The sequence below is a fragment of the Phaenicophaeus curvirostris genome, chromosome 12, assembly GCF_032191515.1.
Source record: "Phaenicophaeus curvirostris isolate KB17595 chromosome 12, BPBGC_Pcur_1.0, whole genome shotgun sequence".
Taxonomy (NCBI): domain Eukaryota; kingdom Metazoa; phylum Chordata; class Aves; order Cuculiformes; family Cuculidae; genus Phaenicophaeus; species Phaenicophaeus curvirostris.
This window is the reverse complement of record NC_091403.1, coordinates 16,365,742-16,393,469: the sequence shown is the minus strand read 5'-3', so window position 1 is coordinate 16,393,469 and position 27,728 is coordinate 16,365,742. Positions and strand designations below refer to the sequence as shown.

General features: G+C 39.6%; 1 protein-coding gene across 2 annotated transcripts; it reads left to right on the top strand.

Moving 5' to 3' along the window:
* On the top strand, nucleotides 1-27,728 carry AQP9 (aquaporin 9). 2 transcript variants are annotated; one of them, XM_069866799.1, is made up of 6 exons: nucleotides 1-357; nucleotides 12,637-12,763; nucleotides 15,842-15,979; nucleotides 18,484-18,602; nucleotides 21,386-21,603; nucleotides 26,433-27,728. In XM_069866799.1, exons 1-6 carry the CDS (start codon nucleotides 256-258, stop codon nucleotides 26,593-26,595), a joined length of 867 nt encoding a protein of 288 aa, XP_069722900.1. In that variant the 5' UTR covers nucleotides 1-255; the 3' UTR covers nucleotides 26,596-27,728. The 2 variants fall into 2 exon arrangements, with proteins under 2 accessions (XP_069722900.1, XP_069722901.1); XM_069866800.1 differs by lacking the exon at nucleotides 1-357 and adding an exon at nucleotides 396-502.

Genomic DNA, 27,728 nt, shown 5'->3' with positions numbered 1-27,728 from the left:
GTATTATCTAACCAGTATAAATAGAAGTGTACTCAGAGAAGGCACAGGATGGAAAACTCATGATGAATTGTTAGGGCATGTTGCGTTGGTTCTGTCAATGCCTGCAGTCAGATGATTTCACTGGCTGTACAAGATGAAATCTCATATTTCAATGTATAAGTAAAAGTGTCAAAGTTCAGCTGAAGCAGGGACGAATACAGAACAAATTTTGTCTGTATTTGAAACTAGGGCACCAGAGCAACAGAGGAAGCCAAAATGAGCCAGAAGAGCAAAAGGAGTTTAAAGGAGAAATTTGCCTTGAAGAACAGCTTGGTTAAAGAAGCCCTCTCAGAATTCCTGGGAACTTTTATATTAATAGTAAGTGTCAGTGAGTGCTTTCCTTTCTTCTAATGTTGGATAGTGCCTGTAAGGAGACACATAGGCTTTTTCTTGTACTATATCAGCAGCGCGGTCGCTGCCTAACAACCACTGTACAGCCTTGAATGCATTGCTTCTATTTATGGTAAGTTTGTAATTCCTTTCTTCACCTGATGTAATTATCACTGGCTATTAAAACCAGATAGCTCTATATATCACAATTGTCTGATAAGCTTTTGATTTCATATCGGAGCAGAATTTCAGTGAATTACCACGTTCTGAAAAATCCAGATATGCACAATCAATGTTAATAATGCCCTTGCTTTTGTTTTTAAAAACTCAGCAGTTTATTCTACTTTCACTTCCATACACAACTTCCTTTTGCTTTGACAAACATACTGTAGTGCATATTAAGAGAATTTTAGCTGAGTTGTTTGCCTGTGCTATATAGAAATATAGCTGTGTGATTTGTTGTGAATTTATTGGGAGTTGCATTGCTGAACCCATCGAGCTTTTGTAAGTTAACTAATTTTTTTGTTTTGTTTTTAACTGTGCTATATCAATTACATGATTGCTTGGTCCTGTAGTGCTGCTTTGATTTAGTTAAGTACCAAAAATCCCCATTTTCCTATCCTCTGATTTTTTTTTTTACTTAATTCCTTGCTCAACTCTTCTGTGCATTTTGCACTGGGACACAGAGCTCTACCCTGTGATTTACCAGGCTAGAGAGCAGGCTCAGTAGCAGAGCTGGAAGTGAAGCAGCTGGAGTATTTATGCCAAATTCTTTCTTCCTCCTTTTGGTCTGAACGAGACAGTCTTACTTATTGCTAAATATTTCATCATAGAGAAAGGACAGACAAAAAAGAAAAAAGAAGCAGGCATAGTACTGAGATATTTTATAACTGTATTAGCTAAATTTCAAGTAAATATTCTAAAACATTCCAGTAGCTCATAAAATATATGAAAATAATGGTCTTTGCTACACTCCAGCCAGCTGAAGTGCAGGGAGCTGGAGTAATATTACTCTCAAATTTAACACCATCTGTAAGACATTATTACAGTAAGGAGAACATTTAGAAGCAAGGAGCATGAAGCACTTTACAAACATTAATGAATTAAATGTCACAACACCCTGGTAAGGAGGGGAAATGTCATTATCTTCATTTTATATATCAGCAAATCTGATTACAGCAGGCTGCACAGGAAGCCTGTGGCAGAAGTCAGATCACCTGACTTTCAGTACTCTGTCCTCACCACAAGATCACCCTCCTTTTTCCATTAATACAATTAAGCAAGTGAAGAAAACATATTAAAGTGCAGATTAGACCGCAAATGCTATTGTTAATGTCCTGCTGCACAAAACTAGAAGGAAATGGAAACCCAGAGCCCATTTTCTAGTATAGTCACCATATGAACATAGCAGAAAATGAAGCTACAAAATTGCTGTTAATAATCTGCCTGAGTTTCTCGGTTCTGTCTCTCAATTCTAGTTTCAACTTTGGCTTAAAGCAGGGAAGAGTCTCATGTGGATTAAACTGCAGCTTTCTCAGTGCTTGGATACCATGATCTGTGTTTATACTGTGCAACTTAGCAGCAGTACGAAGTATTTATTGTGAAGGAACTGACTCTACTTCTGTTATGTATTGCTATTTATTTTGGGCTCTGTCAGCTAGGAAGCAGTTTCTCTTTAAGAGCAGATAAATATTAAACCCTTAAATTAGAGTTAATGACAAGGAAACCTTGGTAAATCAGAGGGCAGAAATCCTTGAAAACCAGATAATCTGTATGCAAAAGAACTAACAGCTTTCTTCCACAATCCTGTTAATGAGTCTTAATCCTTATGCAGTGAAAGTGAGACAAGAGTTCATGGCCTACAGCACAGCTGATTAAGATCTTTGCTGAAAGCCATTTCATGTCACTGTGATGTGTTTCACAGCCCGTGGGGAGCACCTGCACCAAGAGAGCAAGGCAGGCACAAACCTTTCTATTACCCACAGAGCCTCCCTGGAAGTCCGTCCTAACTGGCCATACCTAAATCTGGAACCAAGCTAGCACCTCTGGAAGTTGGATGGGTGAAATTCTGGCCCTCCAAAGCACCTATTTCTATTTTTTTCTGCAGAACATCACAGACCACATACTATTAAGAGCTTAAACTACTGTCTTTGGTAACTCTAAAACCTTGCAACATTTTGGGATGTCTAGAAAGTGAAATCACTCATCAGGCAAAATTCAAGCCTTCACCTGGGAGTGAGAAGGGCTCTGCCTGCAATGTTGGTCAGATTTGAGACAAGCCTTGAGGAACTTACTGGGCATACAGTTTAGACAACATCTCTTAGTCATGCCTATTTAATATGCTATGGTTTGCTCTGCTGCATGGTCTCATGTAAATTGAATTCTTTTAAGATGAAACTGAAGTGGAAGGTGTGCTGACCCTTAATGGATGCTCAGTTCAGTGAATCAGACTGGAGACACTCCTAAATAATCCCTCCTGAGAAGTCCATTGTCAGGTTCTCTGATGCAGCTGCTTGCACTGCATGACTCAATAGTACAGACACAGCCTGTGTGAGCCTCTCTCTGCCTACTAAAGCACCTGATTTTAGCCTCTGAGGTTTCAGAGAGAATATCCTCTAGGAACCTGGAAGCACCCTGCTGGACAGGCAGAACCAATGGTATCCAGAACAGCTGCCATTATTGCCTGTCTGGGTAATCCCACTGCTGCTTAGGCTATTTTCCCCTTTAGACCTATTCTGCTGGGGAAACAAGTATTTCTTTCAGTATCAAGCCTTTTCCCAAGCCACAGCACAGCTTCCTAATTACACTCTGGGACAAGAGTTTGGGGCAGTAAACCCAAAATGTACAGTCCACAGCCAAATGCAATTTGCATTGTGGTTTTCGTTACACTAAGCTTTTGGTTACTGTCTTGAAGTATATTATATTCACTTTATAAGGTTCCATCAAGCTAAGAAAATGTTGTACTTCAACTCTTATGCAATTTCTATAAAAGGAATGGAGTGATGTGATTTTAGATGTAATTAAGTTACATGTGCAATAAAGGCAATGAGGAACATGTATTATGCTGGGAATTTATATTTGCAGATTATTTGTAAACTCCTGTCTCTTTCTTGCATTTACCTTGGTGCTGTCATGTGGTAAAGCCCAGTCTGCAAAGTTTAACTGTGGCATTCATAATTTAGACTAAATATCCACAAAAACCACAATCTACCCATAAAGTTTTCAAAGACTTGAAAAGGATACAACTGTTTTCCAGGAAATGGATACTGAGTAACCTGGGTTTTACACAGCCTGTTTGGAACCAACCTGTGGGGTTAGTCCCTCCAGCCTATAACAGGTCCCTGAGGTGGGAGAACCCCCACCCGCTGGTACCCAGGCCAGCGTGCACACACATTTCCCAGGCTCTGACACAGCCTCAACCTTCCATGGCTGGGGCTGTCCCCAAGGCCTTCCTTGAGAAAGAGTTCTCTGGGAAGCTTTTTGGTCTCCAAGATGTCTCCTGGTTCAGTACTTCACCTCTTGGGGGTCCTGTGGGTTGCTCTGGGGAACAATACCTGAGTGCCAGCACAAAAGAGTCGAGAAGCAACACTGCGTCAGACAGATAGTCTATACAAGTTTTCAGTGAGTCTGTCTGGAACTCACCTACCCAACTGCCTCTCTGCTTTTCATTGTCCCTCTCTCTATATTTGCCCTTTGGAACTTGGCTGCATTGCTCTCAAAGAAAAATGAGATTTACTCTGGCTTACGCCATTAAGTAGATACGAATTGGAATATTTCCAAAAAGAGACGCTAAATGGTCCATGTGTCTTCCTTTACCGGCTGCTGCTGAGCTAACATAGTTGGTACTTCATTTTGACTCGCAAGAGCATCTTACTATACACAGTTTCCCCAAAAGGAGCTGTGCAGGAGCCAATATCTCCTGTATTTGGAGGACTGTACGCTTCCTCGCGGAAACAGAACACAGGCTTCCATTTAGCGCAGAAAGACAAATGGGGAGCCTCTTGCAAAACTCTCACTGAGACTAATGTTTTTCTGTGTGCAGAGGATGCAGTGCACCAGCATGAACTGAATGTGTGACACCCCACACTGCAAACAGTCCAGTTATTAAGGAAGAAGACTATTTTTTGCTCATTAAAATCTCTGTCTTGTTATCATATTTGTTATGTAAGTCATCACTCCTGTTTTGTTATGGAGTTTGGCCTTACCTGAAAATTCTTTGAGTAAGACATTCCATGGATTTGCTCAGTCCAGAAGATTAATTTTTAAACAACTGTATGTATCCTTTCATGGCCCTATATTCCAGAGCACATGAATTACAATCCTGTACAATAATATATACCTATATATCCTGTACAATAATATATATACCTAATATGCATTAGAATCCTCATTACATGATGTAATTACATGAAAGCAAGTGTATCATTAAATAGGTGTTTAGCCTTTAATTAAAAATCACTACTTAGAAATTTTAAACAAATATAAATTCTGTGTTCTAACTTTTTTCTGAAGGGGAGATTCTTTCTTTGTATAGGATGAAATTGCTTACAGTGAGTTTTGTTTAATACAGAAAATGAAACAGCTGTAGCTCCTAACTGCTAACTTGTTTGCCATCAGCAATGAATTTCCTAGAATACAGAATCTTGTACAATTATCTCTTAGACACTGAACTTACGTTCTTCAAAGCTAGATAATAATGTTATTAAAATGTGTTTATAATTGGTATTCTGATATGTCACTCGAGATTTTTAAATATTATATAATGCTGCAAATACCACGGGCCTTAGCAATGTTTGCACTCTGAAAAGTAGCACTTGTGTCTCAGAGGTCAGTATATTAATGTTTCTAGCAGCAATACTATAGCACAAGCAATAAATAATAGGAGTCACTAATGAATCCAATGTTACAGAATCCAATTCTGCATGTCTGGACCCAAACTGCTCCCTTTATGGGAATAAGATGCTTCCTTTCCCTGTGATCACCAACTCAGAGTCCTTTCTGTTTCTGCAACTGTACCAGGTGCATATATTTTGACAGCATGAAATTTTACCAGTGAATCTACTGAAGATGCGGAAACTCTTCCTTTTCTTGTACCTGTATTAAATCAATATTTCAAATGGAAGTCAAAGTGCTAATGAAGACCCTTAGCTGTCTTGAGGATAAGGAGATATTCTTGCTCACAGATACTGCTTCTATAATTTTACTATTACCAAAATGAATTAAGTTATTTTTCCCTTGGATAACACTTGGGTTTCCCTGAAGTCATTCTTTGATTCAGCTGAATAGTTAGCAGCGTGAAAGAACTGAAAGGAAGGTTAACCGATCGTTCTTTTACCTTGAAATATTTATTGCAGCAAATAATTCTGAAAAGTCATAGGAAATCTTTTGTTTTCAGTACAAACTTAAGTTTTCCAGTATATGACATTTTAAACTTTCAGGTGACTCATATGTTCTGTGTTGTATGAAAGTTTTATAAGAGAATTATCTTCATCTCTGCAACATCAACCCCAACACATAGATCAGCTCTCATTTTTAACCAAGAGGTTCCAGTAAGTTGAATATAATTTTTCAAGACCTTTTTCTGTAGATGCATTTGTTTTCCAGAAAATTTGCCTCTAGAGGATGGAAGTGTCAGCGCTCTCCCTGTGCCTCACAGGAGACTTACATCCTTCCAACATTCAACTGCGAGTGCAAAACCTGAATTTGTATTTTTATGGATGGAAATTTATAGGCTGTTTTTTAAAAAGATTTGCCAAATAAAAAAAGCTAATAACTTTTAAAAACTGTCATAAACCGTTGGAGAACAGAATAAAAGCCAATAAATGCAGTTCATGCCATACAATGAGTTTATAACTTTGCGATCTCAAGGCTTCAATGAACCATTCTGGCTAAAAGTGAATTCTAGTGAGCTCTCCAACCCACAGTCTGGTTTGAAGGCAAACTTGACTCAATTCCTCTAGTCCATTACTCAAAGGTTTCTGTACTATTAGAAGTATTCAATTTTTTTTTTCCCAACACAAGACAGCTTAGGAACAGAATATGTAGAGGCTTTAATTATGCATAACCATGCACCTCCAGTCATGAGGGCACAGCAAAGATTCAGCTGCTCTGTTCTTGCACCCGAAGAGAAGAATAAAAGAAAAGATGTGTGTACCCTTGTACTCCTAGGAGAGGACAGAAAACTTCTTTTCTCATAAGCTGCAATGCTCACTCCTGCTCTCTCTGAATGGTACAATTCCCTGAGCACTGTTGTCATGTTAAGAGTTTAGAAAGATTTTAATCTTCTCAGTTCGTGTAGGAGCCAAGTGCACATCTCGGCTCAAGAAAAAATGAGTGACCTGGGAGAGAAGGAGCACTTGAATAGGCTCTTCTTCTCCCCAGGAAGCTACTAGGTAAGATTTTCTTCCCTCACCTAACCTTCTCTTCCTAGCTCCTTTGCAAAGGGGCCATGTTTCATTCCTGGAAGTTTGTATCTGGATATGAAACATTTCTTTTCCTTTCTTCCCTGAATTTCTAAAACTTAGCAAGAAAATAAAAATAATCTTCACCGAAGAACCTGATTCAAGCCAGTTGCCCTACATCATTCAGGAAAGAGAAGCATTTTAGCCTTTCAGGATGAAGACTGCATCACTAATCATAACAAAATATGAGAGAATGTAGACCTTTGCATTCTCTCTAGGTGATTTCAAGCTTTTATTTGTCTCCAATTGCATGTGCAAAAGCAATAACAAAAAATTAAAAGCATCAGTTTATATAACACAGTGTAGCCTGTCTCCCAATATTTTCCCTGTAGTTTTTCCAGAGAGCAATTTGAAACAGAACTTTATATGTTTTAAAAGCTTTATATAGACAATGCATACAAAGCCTTATTAAATTTACATTCATGTCTCCAAGAAGGAATGCTTTCTGTCATTAAAAAATGGTTTTGAAATGGCAATAATTTTAAGGCACATGTCTATACTATTTAATTAACTAAATAATAAGGTTTTTTTTAAAAATCTTATTTTATTAGACAGCAAGTCTGAAAAAATAAAAGGAAATCCATTTGACCTCAAGAGGATATTGGTTGTGTCCCAGGAGATCATCAGGAGAATGGATATAGCTTTTTTTTGTAACTCCAAGTTTGATTAAATTGTAACGTACAGAAATCCTTCCTGACCCAATCAAAATATTTAATTAATGCTAAAATAAGAACCGTGCAGTTTTAAAGTATTTTAAAATTACTCACAACCTGTATTTTTATCTCACCTTAAAAATGTTAAGTACCAACTGATTTAACAAGTTACTAAGTATTAAATATGACATTAAATGAAGATTGCTTTTTCCTAGAAGAACAGGGGTCTCAACTTGAATTATTGTAGAGTTAATGCCCTGAATTTTAGTTGATGTAATATGTCTCTGGTTTTGTTGCTGTTACCATTACCATCCCTATTGAAAAGATCCTTAGCAGCCCAGTCTGAATGAAGGCCCTACCATAATACACAAATGTAGCAAAAACATGTTTCTGTGTGTAAAGTGTTTCTAATCCATTGTAAAACACCTTATTATGGAAGGCAACAGAAAAATGCTTAAGCAGACTTGCTTTGTAAATAAAGCTATTGGAAATGAAACCGAATTTTAAAATACACTCCAGATTAAAGAACTTTAGAACACCAATAATTTAGTAATCAGCTTCTTAACCTGAAAACTTTATTTACGACTTTTATTAGCAATACCCAATGTGACTGTATGTGGAAATATTAACAGAGGGCAGGGGGAAGTGTGCAAGACTACAATAAACCACAAACAACCCTCTAACATTTTCATGGGCAAAAAGATCCCTCCCTGTGATGGAGGGTAAAGGCAACCACTTCTCCCAACTCTCAAAGCACTCTCTGACTCTTCCTACCTGCTTCCAAGGGTCTCAACATGCATTGCTAAGACTGGCTGCTTGGAGAAGCTGTGGAAGTTTCCCTAGGAAGTCAAATACTAGGGCTTGTTTTCATGCCCTTGAGTGTCCCAGAAATATCACTCTGCTCCTACAGGCTTGCAAGGGGGAACTTTAGGATAGCAGGACACTCAGCTCAAGCACCCAGTTTGAGCCTAATGCGTTGCAGTGCCTTGAGAGCCCCTCCCCAGCCCTGTGCAAGAACGTACGCATGTGTGGTGGAACCCAGAGCAGGACGGCAGGTCCGTCCAGTCTGGAAAAGGGGAGCAAACAAGCCACAGGGTTGTAGGAAATGTCTGTCTGGGGAACAGTAGAAGAACATGGTGTGGGAAAGGGACAGGTTTGCTGTCTTCCTTGAATAAGGAGATCCTTACGGAAAATTGTGATTTTGTGGAGGGATCCTTGAAGATTCTTCATAATTAGCTGTGGTTGTTCAGTTGTGTGCTGAAAGCTGACTAAGATAGAAAATCTGTTCTATTTTTCTGTCTTGTCATGACTGCAAGTGTACAGCTTCTAATTAAAATATGATTCTTTTGTAACTGCAGACTCTGTATTCCTCATAGCACACTGAATTCTTGTATTTGTGCAGAGCATCATCAGCTGTGGTGATGCTGGTTATTGTTATTATTATTATTATTATTATAGTAATTATTTTTCCAACCTGGTTATTCTATGATTCTATACCTCATTGTGGGTATGGAAGTCACCACAACTTGGCAACTGGAGGTGTACAAGATGTAACAAAACACACATCATTGTCTCCACACTGCTGGAAAACAGGAGATATAGCTGCTTCTTTAGTGTAAAAGTGAGAGTGAATGGCTATGCATGCACAGTACCACCAGGTCTGTTAGATAAGAAGGAACGGTTCTGCTTCAAGCATTCTACTTTAAGATATCTAAATCTTTCCAGGCTATGTAGAAAAAGAGATTCCCTGAAATTCTGGATTCAGATCTTGCAGGAAGTCTTATTGACACTGAAAAATGCTATTATAAGCATTTGCGAAAGTCCTGAAAATAGCACAGATGGAGGCAAAATGATCTTTAATCTCTCAAATGAGTGGGATACAGATGAAGTTCTGAAAGCTTCCAGGGAACAACTGGACATTATGCTCACTGGAGACCAGTTGTTTTCCTTTCCTAACATTAGCCTTGTTGCCTAAGACAAAGAGAAGGATCTAATATCTATGAAGCAAGGCTTTTTTGGCAGAGAATGTGCAGACAGCTGTTCCACTCCCGAACATGTTATTTATGACAGTAATCAAATTGCTCTGTAAACAACAAGTCAGTACTGAAGCTGCTCCAGTAAATTCAAGCAGATCAGGCTATAGACGACTGCTAAGATGAAAACCTGGTAACATAAGATAAGACAAGATAAGATAAAGAGATCTGGCTATAATCTGCTGCAAACTAAACTCCTATTGACTCCATATGCTTCAGTCAATGGGTTTGTGTGGGTGCAGCTGATGGCTGAGCTTTGCATAGAAACTTAGAATATTTAGTTACAACTTGAAAATCTTGTTGGTCTTAACTCAGCCAAGCAAAGATTCACAGGGTATTAACTTGCTGCTCATGATTAGGTGATAGTTTCCAGTTATGTCAGCCTAGCTATAGTATGTATGAGGATTTTTTTTTCCTCTCCTCCTTAAAATGACAGCATATGGAGAAAATTTTACTGTGACAAGGTTCAGATTCGCAGGTTCAGTTCCCAGTTTCCCCATTCCAGAATGGGCACACATGGACTGTAGTTCATTTCTCATACACGAGCAGGCAGGCATTTACCAACATCCACCAAGCAAGAAGCCGGTGCAGCTGTGTTCGAGTTGGCTTGTATGCCTTCTTGTTTGCAGCCTGAGTTTTCTGGTACTGGTTGGGACAAAAATGGAATGTCTGGAGTAGTGTACTTCCCTATGACGTGTAGGGCTGGTGCTATTATGCAAGAGGACTACCCAGCTGTTTCTGTATGGTTCTCCTCAGTCAGGTAATCAGGGAAAGGAGGCCTGTCTCTGTTACTTCCTTCCCTCTTGTTGTGAATTTGTAGTTGATACACACAGTTGTGGTTATTGTTCCTTATCCTTTTCTATACCAATCTCCCCCACTTCTGTTCTTTGTTTTCCTCATTGCTACAGGAAGGGGCAATATTTTCAAAAGAATGGCCTTTTCTTCCTATCTGCAAAACTTTGTCTATGGTATTTCAGAGCACAAGTACATGCTTGTAGATCTAACTGCCTGTTTAAATGCAAACTGCACCCCATTGCACACAGATCCCCAGACCAGACTACTGAGCTTGTTCACGTCTGAGCCATGTCTTTCACTAAACCTTGCTTGGAGCAATTTCTGAATAATAAATAAGGCCAACGCATGCTAATTCCATCTCATCTAAATTTGCGCCCTAACCTTAAACTTTATAAATTCCAGCATACTAATTCATTCCATATTAATTAAACATATAAAGATGTGATGAGTAGAATTGTCTCGTGAAGTTTTAAGAAAACCCTGTAATTTCAGCTGCGAACAAATGCAACGTATTTTGTTTTGGTTTTCTATCTGTATGTGCATTTATGCTTACCATTTGATTTGCTAGGCATGAGATACTGATAGCAGCAAGAGAATGCCTGGTGTAAGCATGTGTCACTCATTGCGCGGCAGCTGAATCAGCTCGGAATATGTCGTGTAACTCTCAATTATACAGTCCAACAAACAACTGTAATCTAACACCACCCTACCCTTACGTAAGGTGACATCCATAACACTTTGGCATCAGTTTGCTTGCATGATTGTATTCTCAAGGTGAGAACTGTACTGGGGGGATACGACAGTCTAGGGTCACTTTTAGAACAGAAACTTTGTCTGCAGTGCAAAGCTGGTTAAGAGTGGAATTTTATTGAGAGCATTTTGGTTACATTTTGATATTAGTTAAAACCCTCCAGGAAATAATGGAAGAAGAAGGATGATTTTGCCTGTTTAAATTGCACCTATTCTAGTAGGACTTGCTTGTTAAACCTCAGTTGCCAAATCTTTTTGATATAGTCTATTTCTAAGCTAGGAGAAGTTTTTCCCGTTACTTTACAATTCCGGAATGCAGCTGCTTTGCAACTGAAAATAAGCATTTTGAAAAGAACTGAGTTTTATGTATTCAAATATGCATAGTTATGAAGAATATTTGCAATACATTGCAATACATTAGCAATGTATTGCACAGTAATGGCAGAAGACTAAAGCAAAGCAAGGAGTCACCAAAGCAATGCATTGGTAAGATGGAATGATTTTATAGGAAGAAAAAAATCAGATTCCTATGTACCATCAAAGCAGGAGTATATATAATACATATATATATCCAATTTAACATCAAAGTAATTAAGGTTGCTCAAGATAAATGCAGTCACACCCCAGAAATGGTATGAGAGAGAAGTAAAAGTTTTTGAACTGTGGATATTATTTGATACTTTCCATAGTGTGTTGGGTCTTTATTCAGCAAAGCACTTAGACTTCTATTCTAAAAGGAGATTTTCAAAGACACAAATTGATTTCTGGCAGAAATGGATCAGTTAGTCTATCTTAAACTAAGGGCCTTTTGTACCTCTTTCCTACAAGCTTTAATAGGACCTAGACATGTGCTTGAAGCTAAGGAGAAGCTTTAGAACTGAATAAACATGATATTAAGTGTACATTTAAATATGTTGTTGAACATCATGGTGAAGGAAACCAATATACAATGGAAGCTAATTTAAATCCATTGAGAATACTGCAGTGTGAATTATTCAGGTATCCCCACTTCAGTGAACTGTTCAAGCTGCAGAGCCAGTGAAATATTTGATAGAGCAGTATGCGCAATTAAGGCACCATAACAGCAACACACACTGCAACCTCCAGAAAGCTGTCTCGTTCCAGAGTTTCAGCATTAAACATTAAAATATTTTTTAACGATCTTTCATAGCTTTTACTTTTTTTATTGCCTATAAAAACAATCTGGAACCAAAAACTTACTACACAGATTAATTCCCTCTTCACTTTCAGATGCAGAGATTTGTTGTGCATGTTGTGAGACCTTGTTTAGACTCTGAGTTCTGATCCATATCCCGTCACTGTATTTGAAAACTGTTTTCTGAGGAGAGAGGTCCTTGTTAGAACCTGATCACTCTTCCTGATCACAGAACAGAGGAAAACAAATAACAAACATAGAGGCAAAGGCAACAATGGCACACATGCCACTAGTCTCAAATCATAGCATTGTTTCAATATTTAACAGCGTTATCATCCATACCTGGACAGGAGTTGAAAACTAACTAATGACATTTGACAGGCATGCTCATGGTTTAACATTTCTCTTTTGAAATACAGGCACTCGGATGTGGGTGCGTAGGACAGGCTGTCCTGAGCCGAGGAGCCCATGGGGGGCCCATGACTGTATCGGTTGGATTTGCGATGGCAGTCACCATAGCAGTGTATGTGTCAGGGGGTGTTTCTGGTAAGTGATTTTTTTTTTCTTATATAGCTCTCCTTGCCATGGTTTTGAGGCTACCTTATCAAATTACTTCCATTTAATTGTATAAACCGTTATGTATCTAGCAACAGCAGGCACCATCACAGCAGAGTTTGCATCAAAGCTTTGCTAGTAAATCTTATATTCTTCTGGTTTCCTTCTGTTCTTTGTGTTTGATAATATCTCCCACCAAATTCTGACCTGAACTACAGTGTGCAAACCTTGTTACACCTCTGGTCTCTATGGAAAGTGAACTGTGCAAACCAGAAGTCCCCTTACTCTTGCTTTGAAAATTCTGTCAATAGAGATGATCCTGGACAGCACAGGCACTGTGTTTAAGGAAATAACCATGAAAAGCTTAGAGAATCCAGCAGTTGCCAGCTAAAATGATTGCCAGCTAGGCAGAAGGTCGAATGACCCCCTAAGGGGCATAACGAGCAGGGTCCCTTCTGAGTGTGAGTCTGTTCCTCTCCACGTCCTTATTCACAGAAGCAGCAGATCATAGAAAGCAGAAACTGCAAAAATGTTCAGTGCTAGGGATACATTCTGTGAAACTCTGCCCATGGACTGTTATTGCCCCTATTGTTATTTTGGTCAGGAAATGGTCACGCACTGTATTTGATGGGGCTTGGTTTCATATTTCCATCATTCAGTCTGGCCAAATTGATGTTGGAAGCAGTAATCCAACTGCTTTTAACATTTAAATTCTCCCTTTAAAATAGGAAATGATGAGTTGTAATAATAGACAGTGTTGTGTATTATAATGCACAATACTCTGTGTTGTATTTGGAGTTTATATTGCCCTCTTAAAGCAAACGGTGCCATTGTACTCCAGTTCTCATAAAGGCATTTCATACCCTTCTTAAAGAGGGTAAAGCAAATCTGGGCAAATATCTCCAGGTATAACAAGGTCTTTATAAGTTGCTACAGCAGAAATTACTGCGGCCATTTCTCTTTGGTTTTGTAATTTTTTTACAGACACACCATGCACAAGGAGTTTCTAAGTTGACTTCAGAAAGTATTCGAGGTACTGCAAAACAGGCAGTCATGTTACTGCCACAGAAACAGAGCAGAATGGTTCCTTAATACCACACAAAGTGAATTCAGCAGTACATTCCTATTATCTGAACAGCTTTAAACTACAGCTTTTTCTTTACATGTAGGCAGATAAACTCACCTAATGCAGTATCGTGAAAATAAACCTGTGAAGGCACTGAACGGTCCTACGTTATAATACATTATATCCATCTCTACCATATAGAAAATTAGAGTTCAATCCCAGCAGGGCAGAGCAGTTGTAGATGCTGCATTATTGTGCTTCCTGTGTTCTCCCTCAATGTCTAGAAAATTTCCCACCATTTTTCCAACTTAACATTTCAAACAAACACACGGCTGTTATCACCGCAACTACAAAAGAATGGGGAACGCATTGTCCAAAGCAGACTTTTCTTTTTAAACCAGGTAACTACCACATGGCAGGGGAGCTAAGAATCCTTTAACTCCCCTATGTCACCATAAAACCCTTAAACTAGACTTTTCCTTTCCAGTTTTAATGTTAATTAGACATTTCTAATATTATTATGACTTGTCCTGGCCATCATAACCACCCTGTATTATTCATTCCAGCCAGAGTAAAGAACAAAAGACAACAATTTATCAAAATTCACAAGAAAGCCTGCTAAATAATGTACCATCTATCTATTTTCTCTGTGCTGAAGAATTTGAAACACAAAATTAATTCAAGACTGGTGCTACTAGGTCAGAGTTTTGGAAATGATACAAAGAAGCTCCTTTCCAGCTTGTTATCTGTGTTTGTCAATTCATTGTGTATCAAAGGTGCCTGGATTTCATAAGATAATGATTCACTGACCTGAAGTACAAACAAACACAGCAACTGTACATAGAAGGCCTTTCTCCATCACTAGCCTTTGATATACAAAGGTCATACTCTTTTAGATATTTTTATTAAAGACAAAGACCTTTTTTTTTTCTGATAACCATCCGGGCTGAAATGAGACTTTACCTGGTAGGAAAGCAATGGATCTGCCATGTCCTTGCAAAACTTGGGGTTTACTGTATTTTTACTGTGGAGTAGTTTTTCAACTGTCCATTTATTTGGCAAGTTGTATTTCTTAATTATCAACTATAGATTTGTAAAATAATAAGTTTTCCAAAAGCATTCAACACTTCTTTTTTTTTCATGTTGATAAAAGACATTGAGGGAAGTGAGTAGCCTGTGACATACTAATAAATATATTTTAAAAACTAAAATTGTGACAAAGAATTCCAATTTTGCTGAAATCTTTGGCATGTGTGGGTTTAGGTGTAGCTACTCGTATATACAAAGGAAGTAAATTCCACAGGAAGCAGAACTCTGTTTCAGCATAGCTACTTTATCAGTTTCCTTATCATGGACCTTTCTGGAGAGTGTAAGGGCCCGGTGAAAATGTGTGATGAAGAACCACGCGCTGCTGTCCACAGATCTCCTCTAGGCATAGCTCACCAACAGTCAGCATGAAGCTGGACAGCCCTAACGTCATTTTATTTTACGTTTATGAAAACTGAGTTCCTAAGGAACCCCCGGCTGACAATGGGGAGGTAAATGTAACTTAAAGCCAGAGTTGTCTAGGTTTGCCTCAAGACACATATTAAGTGAATAAAAGTCCTTAATCCTAATAACATGCTTGCTAAACTGAATGGATGTTCTTCTGCCCCAATCCTTCCTTAAAAATTAAAAGCCAAGGCCTTTGAGGAGGGAGAATATGTGCGGAATGATGCCCCTCTCATCACAACTGATAGGGTAGACTCAGACTTTTCCTAGAAGTCTGATAAATAGCACAGTCTGCAAGCATCAAGAGGGAAGCTGCATCTTGTTTGCTTTGCCCCTACATCCTCTAGTTTCATTGAACATGTTTCAGTTCAATTGCACGCAGCATTTAATTGCAAAATAACGTCTAGAAAAGCATATATTAGTCTCGTGCTCAGTAGAGCCCACGCTTTTACAAATCCTATTCTCATGTATCCAAGTCATCCATATGAGTTATTTCATGATTTATTTTTCAGGTGGTCACGTAAACCCAGCAGTTTCATTAGCCATGTGCGTGACTGGAAGATTAAAATGGACCAAATTACCAATTTACATTCTAGCACAACTCCTGGGAGCATTTGTTGGAGCAGCGGCTGTCTTTGGGATTTATTATGGTGAGTACACCTTAGACATGCTCACAGGACACACTAGAGGTCAGGCAGTCTCTAAGGCCCCAATTTTTCAATGAATGCCAAGCAGGCAGAGCACTGTTCACACAGGGCTACTGGCAGGACTGAAGCTAAAGCTGTTAAGAAAGGAAGAAGCATAAAGAGTTTGAATGAGAAAAAAATGCTCAACCATTCCAAGTATCCTACAACTTATCTGAAACACTAATACTCCAGGAAATGCTCAAAAATTTAGAAAAATTATTCATGGGAAATCAGATACTCTGAGATCATGTATTTCTCAGTAAGGATTTTAAACTGCTTAATAGCCAGGATATAGGGCTATTCATCTTTCAAGCAAATTAGAACCATTAAAGACCTGATCCAAGTGCCTGTAGGCAAATATCACCGACGTCGTTCATTGAGGTTACAGGATATGAGATCGAGTCTCTCCTGACTAAACTTCAGACCACCTTAGAGAGGTAGCTCTCCAAGGCAATGAACTCCACGTAGAGTGATAAAGGGGTCACATATTAGAAGAGAAAAAAGGAAGACAAAATTACCCCTCTCCCTAAGGCACATTTCTTTTACACAGTGTGCCACCAAGGGAAAAAACAGAGTCCCTCACTTGATGAATCCACTCAGTTGGATCAGTTGCTTCCATAACCTACATCTACTCTGCTTTTAGTAACCCAGCCCATCTCCTCCAAAGCTTCTCTCCTATGGGTATTATGTCTTCAGACAATGCTGGGTCTAGGTGCAACAGAGAAAAAATGGAAATGGCTCAGTACCTGTAGCAATCATGAACAGAAAAGTCTCTAGGAACTGTGGTAAATGTTTTGGTCTCAGTGGGGTCTTTTTGTTTCTTTGTTTAGGTTTTGGGGTGCTGTGGGGGGAATTGTTTGGGTTTTTTAAGGTTGTGTTAGAATTTCAAAACTGTGGGATTCCACAACACAATTTCCAACTGAATCAAAGTCCTCCTCAAACCAGACACCCAGGATTAGGATTATGGCCAAAATGCAGCAATTCGTCAACATGCTCATGGGGCTGGGGGTGGATTCACTGTGCTCTACCAAAGGTAGCAGTAGGACAGGGAACCAAAACAGGGAACTTGGGGTTAGAGACTTCTTCCTGTTATTCAGGAGGGCAGGATTTTCTCATATCCTTATCTCTGCTCAAGTACTTTGCCTTCCTTTTATTTTTGTTAATTCCTAGACCTCTTTTGTACTTTTTCCTTCCTGGAACTTGCAGGAGTGTCATGTTCTCATTGAGGTCCACTGAAAACTCACTGGTAGAAAAGCAGACATAGGAGCTCAATACGTCTATCTTCCCCATACCCATATTTGAACTAGGTGCTTTGATTTTCAACCATGTCCCTGAAAGAAGGATATATGAGCTAGGCTGCTGAATGTGAGGCATTTCTAAAGGCATGCAAAGTAATTCTCAGCTGAGAAATCTTCTTTACCTTATCCTTTTTTTTTTTTCCCTAAAAGTTAGGTGCAACAAAATAATCTGACACCGCAAATGAGAGAGCTTGACTAAAGTAAACAACTAAATGTTCTCTGCACTCATGTCACAGCCTTAAGCAAAGCTAGGAAAATACAGGGGCAAGGAGAAAAAGATTTGCCTGCTAGCTTCAGGAGAAGCCAACTGTCCAGACCATGACCTCCATGGGACATGGAACTGCTGCTTTAATCACAAATATCACTTCATCACTGGATCAACTAGTGAAATAAAGGCACAGCATTTGTTATTCATGTCTATCTATACAGATTTTTTCTTAGCATCTTACTATTTCTAACAACTCAAGGCTTGCCAAGGCAGCAAATTATTCCAACAAAGAAGTCATATTACACTATCTAAAATAAGCTTAAAATACACCAATATAAACATACATGTATTTACAATAGACATAAATCTTTACAACGTGTATAAAAATACACTGAGTTAAATATACTAACAACTGAAGTTTTGGGGCTAGCCTCTCCCCTCACAACTTGGATGACCAGCATAGCCATTGGGTGTAAAGCCCATGCAGAGTGCAAAATCCAAACTCTTTTAGAAGAGGAGGACTTTTGCGCCAGTTTATTCCCAGAAGAAGTCATTGCACAACAATCAAAATAGAATAGCAGTAACTCATAGTGGCTGGGAATCCACAACAGTACAATCAGGACTCTATGCATTTTCCAGGGCAAAATATAGCACCTCTTATAGGATAATGCAACTGTGTTCAGAATCAGAAAGTGCTCCCTGGCACTGTGTTTGGACCAATGGCCACTGATCAGGAGAAAAACCAGCACCATTTTGAAAGCTGTGATATGTAAACCAAGTATTTCAAGGTGCAAGAGGAGAGGTGATTAGTCCAGCACCTCAAATTCCTTAACTATCTTCCCAGAAAAAAACAACCACTTTCAATTGAGAATGTGAGTGCACAGACCCATCACATATATTCTAGTCCTAGAAAACCCAGTGTTCATGGAGAGGTTCAACCAAGTCACGGCTGTTTTCTCTAGATGCTTTCATGGAATTCAGCAATGGAACACTTGAAGTCACAGGACCTAATGCAACAGCGCATATATTTGCAACATATCCAGCTCCATATCTGTCCTTCATAAATGGATTTGCAGATCAGGTAAGTCATTTTACGAGTTAAACATACTGAAATCTATAAAACTATTCAGTAAAAACAACACATAGATCACTAATGGGTATGATGAATCTCAGTGTTTTGGTCATATTCCACTGTGTACACCATGAACGAGAATGCAATGCTGTTTGCACAGGGGAGAGTTTAGTTGTATTTTGCATGCAAAGTAATTTCAAGTTGGTTTTTTCACATCCATCACATCAAATGTTGCATTCTACATGTCATTACTGCAATGTATGTAAGAGGTTTTCCCAGCGTGTATTAATGTTTCTCCATATACTTCAGCAGAGCTATCTGTTTACATCAAAATCCAACCCATTTGTGGAGCTATTATTCCTAAAGTAAGGCTTAAGCAGACAGTTTAACATACCTTGCATAACTTTCTTTGCTACCACAAGCCACTTTTCCAGCCTTCTCTTGGCAAATAAATTTGTATTATTCGTTACTTTTCAAATAACAGAACTGCAAAAAAAAAAATCTCCATTTCAAATCCGTATCCTTCAATCCCACTTATCTAACAGTGAAAATTGAAGTTTTATGTCTTTTATCCACTTCTAATTAATTTACCAGTCTTTCTCAGGCATACATGAAATAAAAACTGCGTAAGTTAGCTATGAAAACTGGGGATTGCTGGAGCACACAAATCCTTATGTAAAGGACTTGCAGATTGTGAAATCTGTCTTTAAAAAAAAATCTAAACATAAGTTTGAAATTTTGTTAAAAAGAGAATTCTGATCTTTAGATCAGCATTGAGTGCACCCTTTGCAGACGACACTAAGCTGGGTGGAAGTGTCGATCTGCTGGAGGGCAGGGAGGCTCCAAAGGGATCTCAACAGGCTGGACCACTGGGCTGAGTCCAATGGCATGAGGTTTAACAAGGCCAAATGCCGGGTCCTGCACTTGGGGCACAACAACCCTATGCAGAGCTACAGACTAGGAGAAGTCTGGCTGCAAAGCTGCCTGGAGGAGAAAGACCTGGGAGTGTTGGTTGACAGTGACTGAACATGAGCCAGCAGTGGCCCAGGTGGCCAAGAAGGCCAATGGCATCTTGGCTTGGATCAGAAACAGAGTGGCCAGCAGGTCCAGGGAGGTTATTCTCCCTCTGTACTCGGCACTGGTGAGACCGCTCCTCGAATACTGTGTTCAGTTCTGGGCCCCTCACCACAAGAAGGATGTTGAAGCTGGTGAAGGGTCTGGAGAACAGGCCTTATGAGGAACAGCTGAGAGAGCTGGGGTTGTTTAGCCTGGAGAAGAGGAGGCTGAGGGGAGACCTCATTGCTCTCTATAACTACCTGAAAGGAGGTTGTGGAGAGGAGGGTGCTGGCCTCTTCTCCCAAGTGACAGGGGACAGGACAAGAGGCAATGGCCTCAAGCTCCACCAGGGGAGGTTTAGGCTGGATATTAGGAAAAAAATTTTGATGGAAAGGGTCATTGGGCACTGGAAAAGGCTGCCCAGGGAGGTGGTTGAGTCACCTGCCCTGGAGTTGTTTAAGGGACAGGTAGATGAGGTGTTGAGGGGCATGGTTTAGTGTTTGATAGGAATGGTTGGAGTTGATGATCCAGTGGGTGTCTTCCAACCTGCTGATTCTATGATTCTATGAACAGACTTCCATAAGAAACTTTTACCCATCAATGTTTTGAATCAAAACTAAAAAGAAATGAAATAAAAATAATTTATAAACCCGTCTGAACTTTAACTTCTGTAAATCATATAGAAGTATATAGAAGTATAGAAATTGAATGTTTTGACGTTGCTGAAACTTTTGTCTTTTTTTCCCCCTGAAGTTAATTATTAGCAAAATCAACATTTACAAAACATTTCATTTCAGCAGAGCAGCACTTCCAGCAAAGCAATACCAAGAAAATCTCCTCTGTCAACTCAATATGCAATACAGAGTTCATATTACAATTACACATGCAACCTTAATTTAGGTATTTCCTAATTTTTCAGCTGTTCTAGTTTTGACTTTGTAGACTTCACTTCTTTTCTCTACCGTATGCAATGCCTGAGTAAAGAGGTGCGTATTTAGTCTAATTTATCAGCATAACTTACAGTCACATAAAATACTTTCGTAACAATGGAACTACTAAAACTAGAGAAAATGGAACTGGGAAATTGGTAGGAACAAATGTGGAAACAAAGCATCAGACCTCACACAGGAGATGCCTTTTAAATCCTCTATTCTTTCCACACCAGGCTTTTGCCCCTGAAGGGGCTACAAGAAAGCTGGGGAGGGACTTTTCACAAAGGCTTGGAGTGATAGGACAAAGGGGAATGACTATAAACTGGAGAGGAGCAGATTCAGACTAGATATAAGGAGGAATTTCTTCACAATGAGAGTGGGGAAGCTCTGACCCAGGTTGCCCTGGGAAGCTGTGGCTGCCCCATCCCTGGAGGTGTTCAAGGCCAGGTTGGATGGGGCTCTGAGCCCCTGATCCAGTGGGAGGTGTCCCTGCCCATGGCAGGGGGTGTTGAAACTGGATGATCTTTAAGGTCCCTTCCAACCCAAACCATTCCATGATCCTATATTTTTTTTCAAATGTTGTCAGCACATTTCTTGTCTTTTTCTTTTAGCACAGATCAAAACTCCTCATTACTGTGAAGTAAAGAGGCACTGGGTTCCAAACTTTGTTACTCTGTATAGTGGGATAAATCTAAATACCAGCTCTAAGCCAACACAACCCACAGAGTTGCCATAGCCTCTCTTTTCATTATGGGAAGGAATCAACACTTATTTATTCAATCTTCTTTTCTTTGCATTGGCCAGGTGATGTCAACAGCTGTTCTTCTTCTGGCTATATTTGCTATTTTTGACACAAGAAATAACAGCGTGCCAAAGGGACTGGAGCCAGTCGTAGTAGGACTTCTTATAATTGTTCTTACTTGCTCTTTGGGAATGAACAGTGGCTGTGCCATGAATCCAGCCAGGGATCTGGGCCCAAGGCTCTTCACAGCCATTGCAGGATGGGGGATGGAAGTATTCACGTAAGTATGCCTGGATATGAAATAAAATGCTCTCGGCTAGAATTGCTTCCTAGCAAAGTAAGATCCTAATTCAACATGGTACCGAGTCATGCTTTCTATGCATATAGGTAATTATTTGCATACCAGAAGAAGCCATTCATGCACTTTAAGCTAGACGTGCTGTAGGAACTGGGCTTTAAAAAGGATTTCCTGCTCCTAGGGCAAATCAAACATGCATTATCTCTAATATCAATCATTTTCTCAAGCAGACCCTTCCCAAAATATTAGATTATTAGAGGTCACTGAAAATATGAGAGTGCTTACTTCTCTCGCCCCGCAGCTTTCAGGAAAAAAAATGAAATAGTGAGAGAGTTAGGTGGGAATATTTATTGAGTTCTGTAAAAACCACAGATATATCAGATTGATTTAGCTTATTATTACTTTTGAGTTATTGCAGAAATATACAACAATCTAAAAGCCTGACTTCCTGCCTGGAAGTGAAGGAGTGAATGAAAACAAACTCCCTTCATTTTCCCACATTTTGGAGCACTCTCTCAAATCCCTGTGCATGCGTGTGTGCACGCACACACATGCTCTTTGACTGCCAAATGCACAGCTAATTAGTTGCACATATCCACAGCTTACGCATATCCAGTGCAAGAGGCACTCTAGAACATCCAAGTAAGAGTAACCTGTCATCAGGAGGTAGACTTTTTCGTTTATTTTTGTATAGTTTGTTTTTCCAGTACTTACAAGTACAGTAGACCACCCGAGAGCTCTGCTTAATAGAGATTTCTCTTTCTTTTTTTTCACTTTTTGCCAAAACAGCAGCACACAAATGACATCCCACACTTAGGATGCTCCTCTTGCATCTATTTAGTTATAAGTTGTTGTTGATTATGATAGCGTTGTGCTATAACCTGTAATATATTATGAAGCTGGCTAGTACATTGCTGAAAATCTTTGGAAGCCTGTTTGTACTGTAGCCTAGTCACAGAATACTTGTGAACTCCCCTTCTCTTCAAAAGTAAGATCTTACCCATTTACACTTAAGAAATCGTAAGAAAACTGCATCTGTACCAATATGAGCTCTTCCCTAATTTAGTTTTAGGATTTACATACAGAAAAAGAAAGGCAGCCTCAGCGTACAGACCATATTAAGAAACTTAAAAATGGGAACTTAAGAGAGATATGAGATCTCTAGTCATTGCCAGAATAAACTTACAGCAGTCTCAGGGATGTATAAACTGAGGAAGAAGTCTTCCTCTCTGCTTTCAATTATAAGGCTACAGCTGTAACCGAATTCAGGGGAATGGTAGAACAGAAATACATTCTCACCTATTTACAGGACAGATCCAGGTGGACCTTAGGAAGAACTTGAGCTTGTTAGGTAGCTGGAAGCTTTGGATCAGTTGCAGGCTGAGGGACAAGTCTGAATGACCTGGGATCCTGAACTGCCTGATGCGCTGCTGACATCACATGTGCATGAGAGGCTTCAGTGATGCAGCAACAGTTGGGAGCTAAACCTTGGATGTCTGAACTTAACTGGAATTCACAGCCTTGAGACAGATGCTTAAGGTCTCTAGGAAAAGGCACGCCCAGGAACTGGGACCTAAGCATGAAACCTCCTCGGTGACATGAGGGGACTGTCACACAAACCGAGCAATGGGAAATTCTGAAGAGACATTGAACATGAATTGGGGTGAAAATGAAAGCATTTCACCAGATGTCTCAGTCACTCTTTGTCCGGGACAATGAGTGTTTGAGTGCTGCCTATAGCACAGCCAGAGATTGCCAGGAAAGCCTGACTTTGGAACAGATCAGATACAGAAGGATGAGGCTCTCTACCACCCAACCCAAACCAAATGCTCTAAACATTAAGATAATCAGTTCACAAGGGGAAAATACTCTTCTTCGTGCTTGCAGGTCCAGAGAATTCTGGTTTCATCACTTTCTCAGGCAAGGAAGAGCTCTTTTGCTGGACCATGGAGTTGTCCAGAGAACAGGGAGGCAGTTGAGCAGCAGTTTTTTAACTGTTGCTGTTACTACGTTTTGCACAAAGGCATCTGAAGGAACAATTTCACCGAGAACCAAGCCAGGGGACACAGGCTATGGCATGACTTCCCTAGCCAGTGCAGTCCACGTCATTAGAGACAACTGCTGACTTTAGAGACATAAATGTTTCTAATTACTTGTCCTAAAACCATGGAGATAACCAGAAGTCTTCCTTAAGCACGTGCTTAATACACTAACAAACTTAAGAAAAGTTTTGGGTTGTGCAGTTTTGTCTGTACAGAGAAAACAACCAGAGCTTTGAGCACAAACCCTGGACCGTGGATTTTGACAAGCGTAACGGAGCATCAAATGGCAATGAGAAAGCGAGAAACAGCTCTGCAGAACAGCATTGCACATTAGCATTTGAATCAAGGCACAGACAGGGACACCCTTGGTTTACTATGGGTTCCCCGAGGCTGGGCAGGGCTGGCAGCGGCAGCAGTGGTGATTCTACGTGCCTCGCTCAGTCAGAGGAGGGCTGAGAGAGGCTGAGTGATAACACTGACAGCCCGCGGCTACCGGGCCCCCAAGGAAAGGCAGCTGCCGTGCGAGTGAGGCTTGAGTCGCCCCTCTGGTCTGCACAGGGATGGTGATGCCACAATGGCCTCTGAATCTTTTTTGCATTCTTCCTGGAGTGTAGAACAGTGGCCAGGCACATCCTGCAGTGCTGAATGCTTAAATTAGCCTGATTTTTCTTACAGCAAACAGCATTATCACCCTCCTGCAGCACTTGGCTAGGTGAGAAATGTATTTGCAAGTGCAAAATGGGACAAAGTTCTCCATGTGTGGAGCTAATATGCTGTAGTTTCCTGGACGTGGTTGCAGTTAATCAGTGCTGCTCATCAGGTTGGGCACTGCTTCTTTGCTTCACAGCTGGATCCCTTTCACTCCACCCAGCAGCACATCCACCTGATGTTGACAAAGGCATAGCTGGAGGTTTTCCCACTAACTTGGCAGCGAAGCTGGAAGCAAGGGTAAAGCTAGGGTATAAGGGAACTAATGTTACTTGGGTGAAGCTGTCTGTGCTTGTCACAAAGAGTCTTGCTCCTGTGTCAATGAAGGAGGATCAAGTGTCACGGAAACTTGTAACTCGGCTGTGTCCTGATCTCATTTCAGCTTTGACATCACCCTCAATAAGAGTTCACACTCATCTTCCTAGCCTCTCTCAAGCGCAGCTGCTGTGTAAATAGATGGTTTGGAGAAGGTCATGCAGGAGCCAGCGAGGCACATGTCAGTTCATGGAACAAACAGAGAGAAACCTGCCAAGAAACACCTTCATTATATGCCTGTCTACACAGGCACACACGGAGATGTACATGCAAGTACTTGATAGACATTGTGTTGTGAGGATTAATTCAATAAAACCTTAGTCCATGCTTGTTCCAGAAACTCAGGGGATCAACAGGCATTCATAACTCAACAACAAACAATCTATGAACTCAGTAGGAACAATATCAGGAGTTATTTTATATTCTCAGGGCAAAACATGAATAATTCCAAATGCAAAACATACACATCCAAGGCATTTATGAACAAGGAATAAAATTACCATCCATACGACACTGAGATTGGCCCTGTTCTGTTCTCGAGTTGAGACTCAGCCACAAGTTCACTTCTTCATAAATCCATGTGAGTGAATACTGAATAATTATCCTTACAGTTTAAATATTCCCCTGGCAGCTTCCTGTAAAGTTCCTCTCACTGATGCATTTGTCCCTTTGTATACAGAGAAAAATAAGTGTTATTTCTTCGCTTTCAATATGCACGAAATTGAGGTGCCTCGGTTTTCATTGAAGATTCACATATTCAATTAATACAGCACATTATTGATTCAGAACACCTTCATGCACCGGTACAGCTAAGGAAGCCTGTGCTCTAAAACCAGTATTCAGTAATTTACTGTCTGAATGTGTACCTCCACACAATTCTACAGGCTCAAGTCTCCTACCTAAAGAGTTTGTTATTCATTTTTTCTATACTGCTTAAGGGTGGATTGTTTCTTTAAAAATGTCCATAAATCTGCACATTTAAAATTAAATCCCAGTAACTGTGCAAAGTGAATGTAAACATTTCACTGGAGTCAATATTAAGATTTTCTTAATGAACACAGCAATTCTGAAAAGGGTCAAGTTGTAGGTGTATTAAAACACTTATTTGCCTCTAACTGAAATAAAACACATTTTAAACACAGAGATAAGACACTACATCATGAAATCTGAATCTCGACCACTCTAGTCAAGCATAATCCACTTTTTTACATGTGTTTTGTTACATCGCTTAAGGCAAATATACTCAAAATCAAGTACAATCTACTGTGCTTGTCAAGAGTAACACAGAATACACTATTGCAAATCTCCATGCAGATGAGATAACCCATTTCTGCAATATACATTTGCATTAATCACTCCTGAAAACCTGTTCATAGGCATCTGACAACAGCATCAATCAAGATTGCTGTGCAATAAATATGTCCCTGCTGATTTCATTGTATGTCATCGAAATCCATCTTCCGCCAGGGAGATATTATCCTGTCCACAAGCCAGACATGCAGTAAAGACGCTTTATTTTCTAAGGTGCAAATACAGCACACAGATAACATGCCTGGTAGTTGTTACTTAGCATTTCAGTCACAATATGGACAGGACAGACAGTGGTATCATCCATTCACAGAATTGTGAGACAAAATAGAAAGGTTTATGGCACACTGAGCATCACACCACTGCCACATATGAGGTAGGGTGTTCGCTAAAGTAAGAAATAATGATATTTCTCGTTCTTTGCTTTTTGTCTTACAGGGCTGGAAATAATTGGTGGTGGGTCCCTATAGTTGCACCTATGCTGGGAGGTGTACTTGGAGCAATGATCTATGTTGTTTTTATTGAAATTCATCACTCAGATACTCAGCCAGGAGAAGAAAATGACATGTACGATAAATATGAACTGACCAATATGGAGTAAAAAGTAAAGAATTTTTGTCATGCATTTTTTATGCAAATGATTGTTTGGACCATTTTATAAAACCTGTATGCCTCAATTAGTTTTTCTGCTTTGAAATGTGGATTTCTATATAGAAGACAAGTTCAAACTGACCTCTCATCATGAAAGATCAGTCTGATCAGATTTGCAATTGGGAACTTGGGGGTGGGAAGGGTAAATTGTTGTTTTCATATGGTTTTCACATCAAGTTATCTTCTAGATGAAATTGCAATGAGATGATGACCTGACCTGTTAATTTAATACATATGATCTTAATCATGTTGCCTAATTAACTGAAAATAGATGAGATATAGTTATGAAAATACATGTATAGGCAGTTATTTGGTTCAGTGCTGAATTAATGTGCAAGAGCATTACTCACTTCTTATAGCTATTATTTAAGAATGGCTTGACTGAAAATTAAAAATGATACCTGAACTGCCTAAATGTCAATTGAAGTTCGAAATAACTTACTCAATTGTTATGGAGCCACTAATTGAACAGTAAGGAATCAATTAATCAGTGATGAGGTTTAGTAATTCATACTATGATCACAAAATGCAAGAACTGTGTGTTGTAAGATCAACACCACAAAGACAAAGCTGTACTTCTGCACGGGTTCTTCATAGCAATGATGTTCAGTTATTTTTGAACTATTTACTGGACCTTTATGCTGCCCAATATCAAAAGCCTAACCCAGAATATTAATCTGAACTTCTTCTGCTGTGCTTTCTGGATAAAATTCATTCCTGCGGAGAAGGGCCAGCAACAGAGGCTTGTGCTGTGCAGAGACCAGCAGAAGGCCTATGTCTGTATAAGCTTTAAAGAGGCCTTCTGCTGATGATCTGCATAGGGGATCTGATCTGCTTTGTGGGAGTAATTTTTATTTTGGTAGCAATATTAAAAAAAAAAGGAATTGGTCTCAGATCTAGTCCTAGATCTGAACTCCCCAGGGAGGGCCAGCTCCGTGTCAGGGTTTTTTCTCTCACTGAAGAGAAGTGGTGGTACCTACACCATTTCCTAAAAATCCAGCCTTGAAAAATGAAATCATTTCTGCTTAATCACTGTGAATTGAATGTATCCAATAAAGTTCTTTTCTAATATGTATAAATATA

Coding starts and splice junctions, on each gene's coding strand:
- AQP9 (XM_069866799.1), top strand. CDS start 256: ATGAGCCAGAAGAGCAAAAGGAGTTTAAAGGAGAAATTTGCCTTGAAG. Junction 12,764..15,841: donor TGTGTCAGGGGGTGTTTCTG/GTAAGTGATTTT, acceptor TTTATTTTTCAG/GTGGTCACGTAAACCCAGCA. Junction 15,980..18,483: donor TGTCTTTGGGATTTATTATG/GTGAGTACACCT, acceptor TGTTTTCTCTAG/ATGCTTTCATGGAATTCAGC.